Raw genomic sequence first — 14,993 nt, forward strand, 5'->3', positions numbered from 1 at the left:
AGGCACGACTTGTCTTGGGGACAAGGTTTCTGGGGTCACTAACATGTGGCGGTTACAATTCTTGGGCCTCGAGGACCGCCCCTCCTTTGTGGGCATTGTTTTATAAATGTTATGTTTAAAATGTTAATAAAAGGCTGCTGTGGCCAATTTATCCAATAAAGGTGTGCGAGTCATAACTTGGTGGGTATGGCAATCTTAAAGTAGAGGGGGAGGAAATCTATAGGAATCGCGAATACCCATTGTCATGCTAAAGAAGGAAAGCCATTCAAAGAAGGTGAACTTGTAAAAAAAACTGCATATTACAGGCTGCAAGTATTCTGTCCAGAAAAGAAAGGTCAGTTTAGCAACATCAGCTTTTCTGCCAGAGCTCTGCTTGCAGAACACATTACTTATTTTTTCCCAACTTCTACATTACACCACATGAAGAAAAAAAGGCAACATAGTGTCACTCTACACAGTAATAGGACCGCCCCCCCATTTAAAACAGTATACTCAAAAAAAAAAAAAAAAAAAAAAAAAATCACTGCAGTAATATCCCTTAATTAGCCCCTATGGTAATAATACCCCCATCCTGACCCCCGTGTGTCTCGTTCCTGGCTTCAGCAATATGTTCTCCCATCCCGCCCTCATGAGTATCCTTTGTGCCCCATATGATCTCCCCTCCTGCCCCATCTGTCTGAATCATATCCATCCTGCCCCATGACCCTGCCCCATCTATCTCCAATCATGCCCCGTGTCTCACATTCTGCCCCCTCCTGTGTCTGTCACATTCTGCCGCCATGTCCAGCATTCTGCCCCCATCTCAGTCTGCCTTGGGCCCCCCGGATCGCCGCTCTAAAAGCCAAAAAAAAAATAAAAAAAAATTCTTCTTACCTTATCTGGCCGCGCTCCAGCGGCGAGGCTCCCTCCCTCTCCCAGTCCCACGTGGCACCCTGCTTGAATGAGCAAGTGGAGGAGCAGAGCAGTGTGATGTCAGGTGAGGGCGGCGCTGTGGCTGGACCATTGTGCAGGGGAGGGGATTGCGGCGCTGGCTGGATCATGGTGCAGGGGGGCCTGCCCCGGGGGCCCTGCAGGCGCTGGGTCTTCATTTAAAATAAAGCTGCAGAAGCCTGAATAAAATGTAGGGAGGCCCTATTGCAGACCAGGCTGCCAGCGTGGTTGGGGGGGCCCCCCTAATCACTGGGCCCCATACACATGTAAGGGCTGTCATGCCCTGATAGCGGCCCTGATAGCCGCATATTTGATAGGGCATATTTTGTGACACTATAGCCCTAATATTTAAAGTAAAATCAGTTGTCATATTCTAGGTTCTTCAAAGTAGCCTCCTTTTGCTTTGATTACTGCTTTGCACACTCTTGGCATTCTCTTGATGAGCTTCAAGAGGTAGTCACCAGAAATGGTCTTCCAACAGTCTTAAAGGAGTTCCCAGAGATTCTTGGCACTTGTTGGCCCTTTTGCCTTCACTCTGCGCTCCAGCTCACCCCCAAACCATCTCGATTGGGTTCAGGTCTGGTGACTGTGGAGGCCAGGTCATCTGGCGTAGCACCCCATCACTCTCCTTCTTGGTCAAATAGCCCTTACACAGCCTGGAGGTGTGTTTGGGGTCATTGTCCTGTTGAAAAATAAATGATGGTCCAACTAAACGCAAACCGGATGGAATAGCATGCTGCTGCAAGATGCTGTGGTAGCCATGCTGGGTCAGTATGCCTTCAATTTTGAATAAATCCCCAACAGTGTCACCAGCAAAGCACCCCCACACCATCTCACCTCCTCCTCCATGCTTCACGGTGGGAACCAGGCATGTAGAGTCCATCCGTTCACCTTTTCTGCGTCGCACAAAGACACGGTGGTTGGAACCAAAGATCTCAAATTTGGACTCATCAGACCAAAGCACAGATTTCCACTGGTCTAATGTCCATTCCTTGTGTTCTTTAGCCTAAACAAGTCTCTTCTGCTTGTTGCCTGTCCTTAGCAGTGGTTTCCTAGCAGCTATTTTACCATGAAGGCCTGCTGCTTAACAGTTGTTGTAGAGATGTGTCTGCTGCTTGAACTCTGTGTGGCATTGACCTGGTCTCTAATCTGAGCTGCTGTTAACCTGAGATTTCTGAGGCTGGTGACTCGGATGAACTTATCCTCCGCAGCAGAGGTGACTCGTGGTCTTCCTTTCCTGGGGCGGTCCTCATGTGAGCCAGTTTCTTTGTAGCGCTTGGTTTTTGCCACTGCACTTGGGGACACTTTCAAAGTTTTCCCAATTTTTCGGTCTGACTGACCTTCATTTCTTAAAGTAATGATGGCCACTCGTTTTTCTTTACTTAGCTGCTTTTTTTCTTGCCATAATACAAATTCTAACAGTCTATTCAGTAGGACTATCAGCTGTGTATCCACCAGACTTCTGCACAACACAACTGATGGTCCCAACCCTGTTTAGAAGGCAAGAAATCCCACTTATTAAACCTGACAGGACACACCTGTGAAGTGAAAACCATTTCCGGTGACTACCTCTTGAAGCTCATCAAGAGAATGCCAAGAGTGTGCAAAGCAGAAATCGAAGCAAAAGGTGGCTACTTTGAAGAATCTAGAATATAAGACATATTTTCAGTTGTTTCACACTTTTTTGTTAATTATATAATTCCACATGTGGTAATTCATAGTTTTGATGCCTTCAGAGTGAATCTACAATTTTCATTGTCATGAAAATAAAGAAAGCTCTTTGAATGAGAAGGTGTGTCCAAACTTTTGATAGAGAGAAAATAAAATATATATATACGCCTTATCGTGTCTGTAACCGAAATTGAGGGCCAGTGATTGGTCGGCCGCCAGGCCGCGACCCAATCAGCGGCAGGCGCAGGCCTTAATCTGTTTCGGACGAAACTCCGACTTTTTTTTTTTTTTTTTTTGCCGTAGTCGGACCTGTTTCATCCGACTCAAATTTTGTTTTGTTTCATGAAACCCGATCCGACCAAAGTCGCTCATCTCTAGCTGTAAATGCTGCTGTATTTTGCCCAAGTTTCACTTTCTTCCATCTTAGCAGGAATGGAAAAGCAACCAAATACCTCTATGGCTATGTTCATGTTAGGGGGTGGTGTTATGGACAGTAAGAGACACGCTGCCACTTTAATCCACACCCCCCCCCCCCCCCAAGATTGCAGAGTTTAAACTGCCAAGAGATCTGGTTTTGGCTGCAGTAAAAGCAGCAGAAAAAGCTTGTGTGAACATGACCTGTAAGTGAGCTGCAACATTACTGGTGTGTTTTTTTTTTTTTGTTTTGTTTTGTTTTGTTTTTTTTTTTTTTTTTGTTTTGTATTTTTTTCCCTGGTTATAGCAACAGGAAATGTGCTTCCTGGAAGGGGTTGTCCACTACTTGACGTATTAATGGTTTATCCTAGAATAGCTCATTAGTATTGTGTTTTGGTGGTCCACAAAATAAACCCACCCCGATACAGCACAGCGCCGTGCACTGTGAAGTGGCTATTCTCGGTACTGCAGCTCAGCACCTTTTTGATGTGAACGGTGTCAGCTATATCAAGCCTTCTGGCTGCCGTGATTTTGCAGCTAGCCTCTTAGGCCTGTTTCACACTTCCGTTTTTTCAAATCCGTCAAAATCCGTTGTTTTCCGTAAAAAAACGGATCCGCCATTTTTTTGCAGGATCCGTTTTTTTTTTGTCCCATAGACTTCCATTACGGTTACCGCGGATCCGTCAAAAAAACGGAAACGGATCCGTTTGGCGGACACAAAAACGGAAGTGTGAAACAGGCCTTAGAAGCCCGATCTTTTCTGTGGTTCATCGGAGATCTTTGTCTGACATAAGCCCTTTTAGCTGTGGCCTTGCTGCTTTTGTTTGGGTTACTGTGGACGCCATTGAGACCAATTATGCTCTGGTTTCTGCCCGGCCTCCCTCCTGTTCTGGCCTTTATGTAAATCTACCATAATTGTTGTATAATTAGTTCTGCCTATAATGTACCCAAATCCACTCCCAGGTTCTTTTTTTTACTGTCTGGATAAGAACAAGAAAGTCTACATTCACAGCGATCGGAGCAAACAGGCCTGCGGCTCCATATTGCTTCCACCTTGAGCCTTCCATCCGGTGTAAGACGCTGACGTCTGCAAGTGCATAGGCAAATGTCGCCCATTGGACCCTGTAGGAAAAAAAAATATTTGCTGTAGAATGAAGGGAAAAAAAATCCAGCCCTTGTGTATGTGTGGGGAAAACAAACCAACCATAGACGCATTCAGTGCGAGGGCCGGGACCTTATTTGGTGAATATTCTGACACCATTACTTCTGACATGTCCCAGATGAGATATTATATGGATCCAGTCTGGGTAGTGAACACTTTTTTTGTTTAAATTAATTTATCCATGAATCATTTTTATACCAAAAGTCCTGAAAGTTTAATATCGTTTTTAAATGACTTTATATTTATGCTCAAATCAGGTGTTGCCCCTTTGTGCTGTGTGGGGTGGACTCTGGACAGAACCTGACTCCTTCCCTAGGAGCTTTCGAGAAAGTAAGAGTCTAAAATGGCCAGTGTGAAATTTGCAAGATTATGTTTGTTTTTTCCTTTTTTTTTTTTTGTTTTTTTCTTCTATGTAATCTGAGAGCAGCATGATGTATTGACAGAGACCCTGATTCTAGCTATGTATAACTTACTAGGCTTCTCGCTGTCATTTTCATACAATCCCTATTTTCTCTGCTTTGTATAAGCCTGCCCACATCACAGGTTGGCAGCTTGCTAACTATGTACAGCAAGCTGCCAATCAGTGATGATGGGGGGGGGAGTTTGCACGGATTAGCTGGACTTCCTGGCACTGTGAGGATGTTCCAGGAGCAGGTGGTCACGTGACCGCAAGTGCGCCACTTGTATATTTCTGGCCACATGCTGCCTGGACTGTTTCCAGCATCATACAGTGGGGCCATTTGGTAAATTCAAAAAAGTTCATTTTTATTTTTCTCATTATTGTACACTCTGCACCCCTTCTTGACTGAGAAAAAAGTAGAAATTTTTGCAAAGTTATTTAACAAAAAAAAACCACCCTGAAATATCACATGGTCATAAGTATTCAGACCCTTTGCTCAGTATTGAGTAGAAGCACCTTTTTAGCTAGTACAGCCATGAGTCGTCTTGGGAATGATGCAACAAGTTTTTCACACCTGGATTTGGAGATCCTCTGCCATTCTTCCTTGCAGATCCTCTCCAGTTCCGTCAGGTTGGATGGTGAACGTTGGAGGACAGCCATTTTCAGGTCTCTCCGGAGATGCTCAATTGGGTTTAGGTCAGGGCTCTGGCTGGGCCAGTCAAGAATTGTCAGAGTTGTTCTGAAGCCACTCCTTTGTTATTTTAGCTTTGTGCTTAGGGTCATTGTCTTGTTGGAAGGTTCACCTTCCTACAAGTCTGATATCCAGAGCACTCTGGAAGAGGTTTTCATCCAGGATCTCTCTGTACTTGGCTGCATTCATGATTCCTTCAATTGCAACCAGTCGCCCTGTCTCTGCAGCTGAAAAACACCTCCATAGCATGATACTGCCACCACCATGTTTCACTGTTGGGATTATATTGGGCAGGTGATGAGCAGTGCCTGGTTTTCTCCACACATACCGCTTAGAATTATCACCAAAGAGTTCAATCTTCGTCTCATCAGACCAGAGAATCTTATTTCTCATAGTCATGGAGTCCTTCGTGTGTGTGGTTTTTTTTTTTTTTTTTTTTTTTTTTTTTTTTTATAGAAAACTCTACGCAGGCTTTCATATGTCTTGCACTGAAGAGAGGCTTCCGTCAGGCCACTCTGCCATAAAGGCCCGACTGGTGGAGGGCTGCAGTGATAGTTGACTTTGTGGAACTTTCTCCCATCTCCCTACTGCTTCTGTGGAGCTCAGCCACAGTGATCTTGGGGGTTCTTCTTTACCTCTCACCAAGGCTCTTCTCCCACGATTGCTCAGTTTGGCCGGACGGCCAGGTCTAGGAAGACTTCTGGTGGTCCCAAACTACTTCCATTTAAGGATTATGGAGGATTACAGAGTGTACATTGAGAAAAATGAACTTTTTTGAATTTACCAAATGGCTGCAATAAAATAGAGTGAATTATTTAGAGTGGTCTCAAAACTTTCTGTACCCACTGTATAATTAATTTGCATTGAGTGAGGCTGGGTCCATCTAGTCGGCACATGACCGCATGTATGCTAATCACATACTTGTGGTCATTCGCCTACCGCTCCCAGCACTGGCGAGACCTCGCAGTGTGCACTGTGAGGATTTGCAAGCCTGCAGTTGGAGTGACTGCAGACTTGTACCCTAAGGCCGGACAACCCCTTCAACAACGCACACTCGATTGGCTGTAGACCACTGTAAAATTGGTTCAGTCATAGGAAGTCTTGAACTTAAAAGGGCTGTCCACCACTCAGACAACTGCCATATTTCCCCCATGTAGAATACCAGCTAGACTCTCTTCAGATGGGCGCTATTCCAGAGATATTGGTATCTGCTCTCCGGGGGCTTTGATGACGTTGGGTAACGTGAGCCCTGCAGCCAGTCAGCGGCCGCTTCACTAAATTCCACTTTTGCTGGAGCGGTGCTGGAGAGGGGAGTATACAGTTAGGTCCATATATATATTTGGACAAAACATTTTTTAATTTTGGTTCTAGACATTACCACAATGCATTTTAAACAAAACAATTCAGATGCAGTTGAAGTTCAGACTTTCAGCTTTCATTTGAGGGTATCCACATTAAAATTGTATGAAGGGTTTAGGAGTTTCAGCTCCTTAACATGTTGGTCCCTGTTTTTAAAGGGACCAAAAGTAATTGGACAGATTAAATAATTGTAAATAAAATGTTTATTTCTAGTATTTGGTTGAAAACACTTTGTTGGCAATGACTGCCTGAAGTCTTGAACTCATGGACATCACCAGACGCTGTGTTTCCTCCTTTTTGATGCTCTGCCAGGCCTTCACTGCGGTGGTTTTCAGTTGCTGTTTGTTTGTGGGCCTTTCTGTCTGAAGTTTAGTCTTTAACAAGTGAAATGCATGCTCAATTGGGTTGAGATCAGGTGACTGACTTGGCCATTCAGTAATATTCCACTTCTTTGCTTTAATAAACTTCTGGGTTGCTTTGGCTTTAGATCATTGGTCGTCGTTTCATACTACAGATGGACAATCAGTTTGCCTGCATTTGGCTGGATCTGAGCACACAGTATGGCTCTGAAGACCTCAGAATTCATTCGGCTGCTTCTGTTCTGTGTCACATCATCAATAAACACTAGTGACCCAGTGCCACTTGCAGCCATGCATGCCCAAGCCATCACACTGCCTCCGCCGTGTTTTACAGATGATGTGGTATGCTTTGGATCAGGAGCTGTACCACGCCTTCGCCATACTTTTCTCTTTCCATCATTCTGGTAGAGGTTGATCTTGGTTTCATCTTCAAAGAATGTTCTTCCAGAACTGTGCTGGCTTTTTTAGATGTTTTTAGCAAAGTCCAGTCTAGCCTTTTGATTCTTGATGCTTATGAGTGGCTTGCACCGTGCAGTGAACCCTCTGTATTTACTTTCATGCAGTCTTCTCTTTATGGTAGATTTGGATATTGATACGCCTACCTCCTGGAGAGTGTTGTTCACTTGGTTGGCTGTTGTGAAGGGGTTTCTCTTCACCATGGAGACTATTCTGCGATCATCCACCGTCTTTTTGCACTAATGAGTTCACCAGTGCTTTCTTTCTTTCTCAGGATGTAAAAAAAACTGTAGATTTTGCCACTCCTAATGTTGTAGCAATTTCTCGGATGGGTTTTTTTCTGTTCTTGCAGCTTGAGGATGGCTTGTTTCACCTGCATGGAGAGCTCCTTTGACTGCATGTTTCCTTCACAGCAAAACCTTCTAAATGCAAGCACCACACCACAAACCAACTCCAGGTCTTTTATCTGCTTAATTGAGAATGACATAACAAAGGGATTCCCCACACCTGTCCATGAAATAGCCTTGGAGTCAATTGTCCAATTACTTTTGGGCCCTTTAAAAACAGGGTGGCACATGTCAAGGAGCTGAAATTCCTAAACACTTCATCCAATTTTAATGTGGATACCCTCAAATGAAAGCTGAAAGTCTGAACTTCAACTGCATCTGAATTGTTTTGTTAAAAATTCATTGTGGTAATGTCTAGAACCAAAATTAGAAAAATGTTGTCTGTCCAAATATATATGGACCTAACTGTACATGCTGTTATTGTGCATGACAGGGAGACAAGGTGACTTGAGAAGGGGTTGTCCTACAAGTGGACCACCATTTTTAACAAAAGTGATGACATTTGCTAACTGCCCATTAGAAACCTGACATTAATTCTCCTGTGACGCACGTCTAAGTAAAATGACATCGCTTGGTTTTCTAAATTCTTTTCTACCAATCACACCACATTAGTTATTCGCCTTTTGTCTTATTTCAGATCAATTCTGGTTTTAGAAGGGTCATTTGCACTACAAAAGCGAAACATGACTCCCACAGTTGGGAAACCCTATATCCTGTATTTTGGCTGGAGAATAGCAGATCCGGGCAAGGGTTGGGCACTGATAGTTATGCTGTAACGGATGTGCCCAGCAGTTTACCCAGCCGTTGCATGGAAAGAGGCAATGTGGAGCGAGCGGAGCGGTCACACTACTAATTACTGTTTCTGCATTGTGCGATCCAGTTATAACTCAGAAGTGTTTTGGATACATTAATGTGAATGTAATTACGCCAATGTTTCCTCTGTGCATATTTTATTTATTTATTTTTTTTTTTTAAAGGACATATGGGAAGAGTTAACCTAATCGGAGACATGCTCGCCTTTCAGCTCTCCCGTGGTTCCAGCATAGGAGGCTCTGGATGTGGTGTCAGCCTTGTTTAGGAAGTCTGAGCATCGCTCCTGCCAATGGCTGCATTACTCGGGTAACTAGAAGAGCGCATCGGACAAAAATCTGACCTGCTCTTTTAGCCATCTGACCGCTGCAGCCAATGACTTTTTTTTTTTTTTTTTTCTCCTTCGCCTCATTGGGGGGCACGGGTACTGTGGGTGTATGCTACCGCCATCTGGAGGCTGACACTAGGCAAACACAAGGTTAGCTCCTCCCCTGCCGTATACACCCTCGCCCTGAATGTGGGCGGAAACCAGTTTGTTGCTTAGTGTCTATGGAGGCACACGTCTGGTCTTTTTCTCCAGACTCTTTTTCCATGAAGATTAGACAGGGGCAACGAATCCTATTGAGTCCAATTTCCCCAAACCATCAACGGGCGAGTACGTGCGAGTATCCTCTCCCGCGCCGTGGGACATGATTCCGGACCTAGCCCTGACCACCCCTAGGTATGGAAGCCATGTGGCTGTACAGAGGCACAAGACGGTCCGAGCGGCCCCCACTGCTCCACCAACGCTAGACGAAGGTGCTGCAAGGCAGTGGACGGTCCTTCTCCTCGGCCTCGGAAGCTGGATGGATTGAGGGTGCCTGCACCGCCGGGATTCCCCCCCCCCCCCGCCTCCGTGATGGCTTGCATACCTGTTGGCGAAGGTACAGGGCGTGGGTGAGCTTGGGTCCGGCTAGGCCGTGCGTGGGGCTCCTGGGCAGCAAGAGAGATGCGGCGCTGCAGGCAAGAATAGGCTCTCCTTTCCCGTTCCTCTCCTCCTGTGACGCTGGGTAGGATTAGCACAGGAGCATCGCCAGCGCAGTTGCGGCGCGGGCGGGTGTTAATCTAGCCCGCGGCTTCGACCGGTAAAGTGGTCGGCCTGCCCCACAGAGAAGCACAGACGCCGGAGCGTTGGCGTGAAGGGGACGCAGGAGCAGTGAGTGCAACCAAGTCTGCGGGAGCTTGCTAGGACGCAAGGGGTGCCCCCCTCTATATAATAAAAAAAAAAAAACCAGCAAAGTGCCTGGCAGAAGCAATATGGCCGGGAAAGGAAGGATGCACTCTTTCCTCTACACTGCATGCATCTCCTGTAAGGCTGCGTTTCCGCGTGCGCAGAGCAACAAATTGTGCGAGGCCTGCGATTCCAAACGTGCCCAGAAGCCCCCCCCCCCCCCCCCCCCAGCAGCTGAGTCAAAGGAACAAAATCCTCCGGAATGGGCCCTATCATTATCCCAATCTATGGTATTGCTTACAAGGGCGATTGAGTCTCTTCGCGCCCCGAATGGAGGCAAGGATAGTGCCTCGCTTATCTGGGAGGGGTCCTCCACCTCACAAGAGCCTTCGGCCTGCAGGGGCTGCTCTCATGCCAGGCAGGTGCGAAGGAAGCGGACCCACACGAGGTCTCCCGGTCTATATGGTCCTTCGGAATCTGGCAGTCCAGCATCTCGCTCTCCCTCACCAATGTTCGGGAGTAGGCAGTGTTCGGATGGTGACTCAGACGGGCCACTGGACCTTGATACCTCAGGGAGTCGAGAGACAGTGGACAGCCTCATTGAAGCTGTCAATCAGACCCTGGGGGTAGAAGATGAGGTTACTTTGGCTTCGAGCCATAAAGTAGCCTTTAAACGGGCCAGGGACCCCACAGAGTGTTTGGTACTCACCCGGAATTTGAGGATATAGTGCAGCGGCACAGAACGCCCAGATAGGTGTTTTTCGGGCCAAAAGACCATAGAGGCAAGATATCCATTTGCCCCGGAACTCCGTAAAGGATGGACGGAATCGCCAGTGGTGGATCCGCCAGTGTCACGCCTGGCCTCGAAGTCTCTGTCGGTACCGAGTGGCTCATCAATTAAGGACCCCACTGATAGACTCATAGCCTAGCTCGATCAGTTTTTGAGGCATCAGGGTCCGCGCTTGCTCCCTCGTTTGCGGCAACGTGGGTAGCCAAGGCCATGATGTCATGGTCAGAATCATTGAGTAGGGCCTTGCAGGCTAGAGATCATTGCTTCCTTAGATGCGGCCAATTGTGCGGTATCTGCAGTCGCTAACGCGGTAGCAATTAGCAGAGCCCTTTGGTTAAGAACTTGGCGAGTTGATTCTGTCTCCAAGAAGTCTTTGACTTCCTTGCCCTATCAGGGAGAAGTTGGATCAGCTCATCTATGACGCGACAGGGGGAAAAAGCAGCTTCCTCCCGCAGCAGAAAGTTAAGCAGCCTTTTTGCCTGGGCCCGGCACGGTTTCGGGCCTTTCGCAATACCGGGTGGACGACTGCCACCAGTTGGGCTGGCCCAAATCGCTCCAACCAGGATAGGGAGCGACAGGTCTCATATAGACCCAATCCATTGGGGAGGATGTGCGTGCGCCAGCCCAGGTCGAGAGGAACCAGGCCGCAGAAGTCCTCAGCCAAATGACTCGCAGCACTTTGTAGGCGATATCAGCAGGGTAGGTGGCCGCCTGCTTTTCTTTTGCCATGTCCAGGTCAACGTAGCACACAACTCATGGGTGGCGGAACTGGTGTCTTCGGGGTTCAAGATAGTTTATCAGGTACCCCCCCCCCCCCCAAGACGTTTTTTTTCTGTCCCGACTTCCCAGGGTGAAGTCCCAGGCGAAGGCGTTGCTAGGGGCCATCGATTCACTCCAGTACAACGGGGTCATAGTTCCCGTACCAGAGCATGAGAGCTCAGGGTTTTTATTCCAATCTGTTCGCAGTCCCCAAAAAGGACGGGACGGTCAGGCCTATTTTGGACCTGAAGCCCCTGAACAAATTCATCAGGGTCAAACATTTCAGGATGGAATCTCTCCGTTCAGTTATTTCGGCCATGGGGCAGGGAGAGTACTTAGCCTCTGTCGACATCCAGGATGCCTACCTGCACGTCCCCATTTTTCCACCTCATCAAAGGTTCCTTCGATTCGTCATCAATGGCCGTTGAATCTTGGATTCTGACCCAGGCTGGGTTCGAGCGTGGAGTGGTCGCTACAATGGTTAGCGCCAGGAAGTCTACCTTGGCAAGAATCTACCATCTCACCTGGAAAATTTTCTTCGCTTGGTGCCGAGAGCGGGGGTTTTTGCCCCTAACATTCTCTATTCCCAACATCTTGGCCTTTCTCCAGTCAGGCCTAGACGCGGGACTGGCCAAGAGCTCCCTTAGGAGACAGATTTCGGCGTTGTCCTGGGACCTTAACCTGGTCCTGAGTGTCCTGCAAGAAGCTCCTTTTGAGCCGTTAAAGGATATATCTTTATCATTCCTCTCTTGGAAGGTGGTATTTTTGGTGGCCATTACCTCCATGAGGCGAGTGTCGGAGTTGGCGGCTCTGTCTTGCCGAGCACCTTTTCTCGCTTTTCACAAGGATAAGGTGGTGCTTAGACTAGCTCCCCCTTTTCTTCCGAAAGTGGTGTCCTCTTTCCACATCAATGAGGATATTGTCTTGCCCTCGTTCTGTCCGGCACCGGTGCATCGCGTGGAGAAAGCTCTTCACACCTTAGACCTGGTGAGAGCACTCAGAGGTACGTGTCGTGGACGGCACCTTTTCGCCAGACGGATACGCTGTTCGTGCTCCCTGAGGGGCGCAGGAGGGGACTCGCGGCCTCAAAAGCGACCATAGCCAGATGGATCCGTTTAACTATTCAGGAGGCTTATCGCATCAGAGGTGCGCCAGTTCCATCAGGGATGAAAGCGCACTCTACTTGGGCAAAGGGCGCCTCTTGGGCGCTTCGGCACCAGGCTTCGGCGGAACAGGTATGTAAGGCAGCGACCTGGTCCAGCCTGCACACGTTTACTAAACATTATAGTTTCCATACTCAGGCTTTGGCGGATGCGAGCCTGGGTAGAAGGATTCTCTAAGCAGCGGTGGCGCACCTTTAAACAGGAGGTGCATGTAGCTTGGATCAGTGAGTCAATCTCCCACCCAGGGACTGCTTTGGGATGTCCCACAGTACCTGTGTCCCACAATAAGGCGAAGGAGAAGCATGGATTTTTGTGAGTACTCACCGTAAAATCCTTTTCTCCGAGACTCTCATTGGGGGATACAGCACCCACCCTGTTAGCCAAGTTGGCTCTCGTTTATTTAATGTATGTTCTTTTGTGAATGTCAGGGTGGTCCTTTGCCAGACATATTGTTTTTCTGCATTAAGGTTGATTGTTATTGTTCTACTGCTTTTGCACTAAACTGGTTTCCGCCCGCATTCAGGGCGAGGGTGTATACGGCGGGGGAGGAGCTAACCTTGTGGTGTTTGCCTAGTGTCAGCCTCCAGATGTCGGTAGCATACACCCACAGTACCTGTGTCCCCCAATGAGCATCTCAGAAAAAAGGATTTTACGGTGAGTACTTACAAAAATCCATGTTTTTGATTGGAACGGACTCTACTTCCGGAGCCACCGCAGAACTATAGAGCCGCCCTGGATCCGTAGGGGTGCAGGGCGGTGACGCTCTCATTATTTTTAATCCATACGTACTTTTTTTTTCTTATGGAAAAATTATACTGTAAATTTTTATTTTACTACAGAACAACCCCTTTAACCACCTGAATTGGCTTTGGTAGCCCTGGCATATCTCTCTACATAAACACAAAGTTAATAAAGCTCTGTATACTGGTGCCTGGGTCTGTGGGGATATGGTGGTACTTCGGAGACTGCATTGGTTTATGACCTCTGCCATGTGTCGCTCATTCATTTCAGCTGCCATAAAGTGCATACTCCTCGCTGGACTGTGGACACTGTGCTGTTGTGTTTGTGTGTGTGTGTGTGTGTGTTTACAATATGGCCTCTACCAGGGACTCAAGATGGTAACACTTTATAAATCAATAGTATGTGTGAAAATAAGAAACTTCTGTACTACATCTTATCAGAGAAATCTGCTTCTTTCTCCTCCTGCACTCATCATTCTCAAAGTTCTCAATTCAAGGTTAAAATGTGTCATCAGTGAATCCAGACCTTCCCATTACTGAGATAGGAGGTGGCAGTTGGTGCTTGTAATGTTCTATGGAGAACAGTAATTGTTTCTGGAAAACTTCCAGCACAATGTCTCTCTCTCCCTCTTGCTCCTCCTTCCCTCCATACAATTATAGTAGCACCAACTGACATCTTTTTATTCTGAGTAATGGGGAAAATGTGTCTTCACTGAAAGATTTTGCCCAGGGATTTAGAATAAAAGATCAGTCGAGGAGAAAGCAGATTTCTCTTAAGAGATATATTACAAAGTTTCTTATTTTCATGTCTACTATTGATTTTGAGATGACGAACGTACAGAATGTCTGTCTAGCTCATTAATTCTGCTTCCCTCTCCATAGAACCTTATGAGCACCAACTGACATCTCCTATATCCATAATGGATATAGTCTCTCTTCACTGAATGCAGATTTTACCCGTAAATTGTGTGTAAAAAAAATAAAAAATAAATAATAAATAAAATTGGTCCAGGAGGATAAAGGAGTGGATTTCTCTATAAAGTTTCCTATTTCCTTGTGTACTACTGATTTATGCAATAAAAACTAAAGCGATGGTTACTCTGTAAATCTAGTTGCTGCAGATTGTGGCTAGTACATGAGACCTTCCCTTTAAGTGTTTGAAATGGCAGCTATGCATGGGAGAGACTTATGTCCAAAAGATGGTGGTGACTATTTGAGGTTGCTGAGCATTTTCTATAGTCTGTGGAGATTAAATATAGATAATCTTATTTTTTTTTTTTTTTTTTTTTCCACTGTCTTCCTGGTTTTGTACAGCCCTGAGACCTTTCCTGTGCTCTTCTGTGCCGGACCTTCTGCACTTTGTCACTGCCTGTGCCACCTTGCTAACCCTGAGCAACCGCTGTGCCCTGTGACGGACTGGCAGGAGGAGACCCTGCTATTGACCCGGGATGTTCCAGAAGCTGAACAGCATGTTTGTAAGAGACGTCCCCGGCGTCCCGGAACCGGAACTCGCTGAGAAAGATGATGACGAATGGATTGTGGTAGACTTCATAGGTAAGGATGTGCGGTCTCGTGGCCCACCGATGTTGTGTGGGTGAGTACAGTGGTCCGTGGATGCGGTGCCCCCCCCCCCCCCCATCACGTTGGTAAGTGTTTTTGGTGTTGGCAAGTGCACAGTGCACCCCTCCTATCGTTTTTGGTGGCTGCCAGCTGTGTAACAGCCTTCTAAATC

The 14,993-nt window shown here is 46.9% G+C and overlaps 1 protein-coding gene across 3 annotated transcripts in view; it reads left to right on the forward strand.

The window, feature by feature from the left end:
- The window catches only part of TP53INP1 (tumor protein p53 inducible nuclear protein 1), a 47,994-nt gene that overhangs the window by 25,045 nt on the left and 7,956 nt on the right, over positions 1-14,993 (forward strand). For 2 of the 3 annotated variants that reach the window (XM_073550405.1, XM_073550404.1), the window contains one exon: positions 14,576-14,815. In XM_073550405.1, the coding sequence (XP_073406506.1) occupies positions 14,710-14,815 (106 nt within the window). In that variant the 5' untranslated portion in view covers positions 14,576-14,709. Of the gene's footprint in view, positions 1-4,434; positions 4,508-14,575; positions 14,816-14,993 lie in introns of all 3 variants that reach the window. The other variant, XM_073550406.1, reaches the window with a different exon arrangement.

Source organism: Dendrobates tinctorius, unplaced genomic scaffold, assembly GCF_039654945.1.
Source record: "Dendrobates tinctorius isolate UK_male_01 unplaced genomic scaffold, ASM3965494v1 ptg000165l, whole genome shotgun sequence".
NCBI classification, from domain to species: domain Eukaryota; kingdom Metazoa; phylum Chordata; class Amphibia; order Anura; family Dendrobatidae; genus Dendrobates; species Dendrobates tinctorius.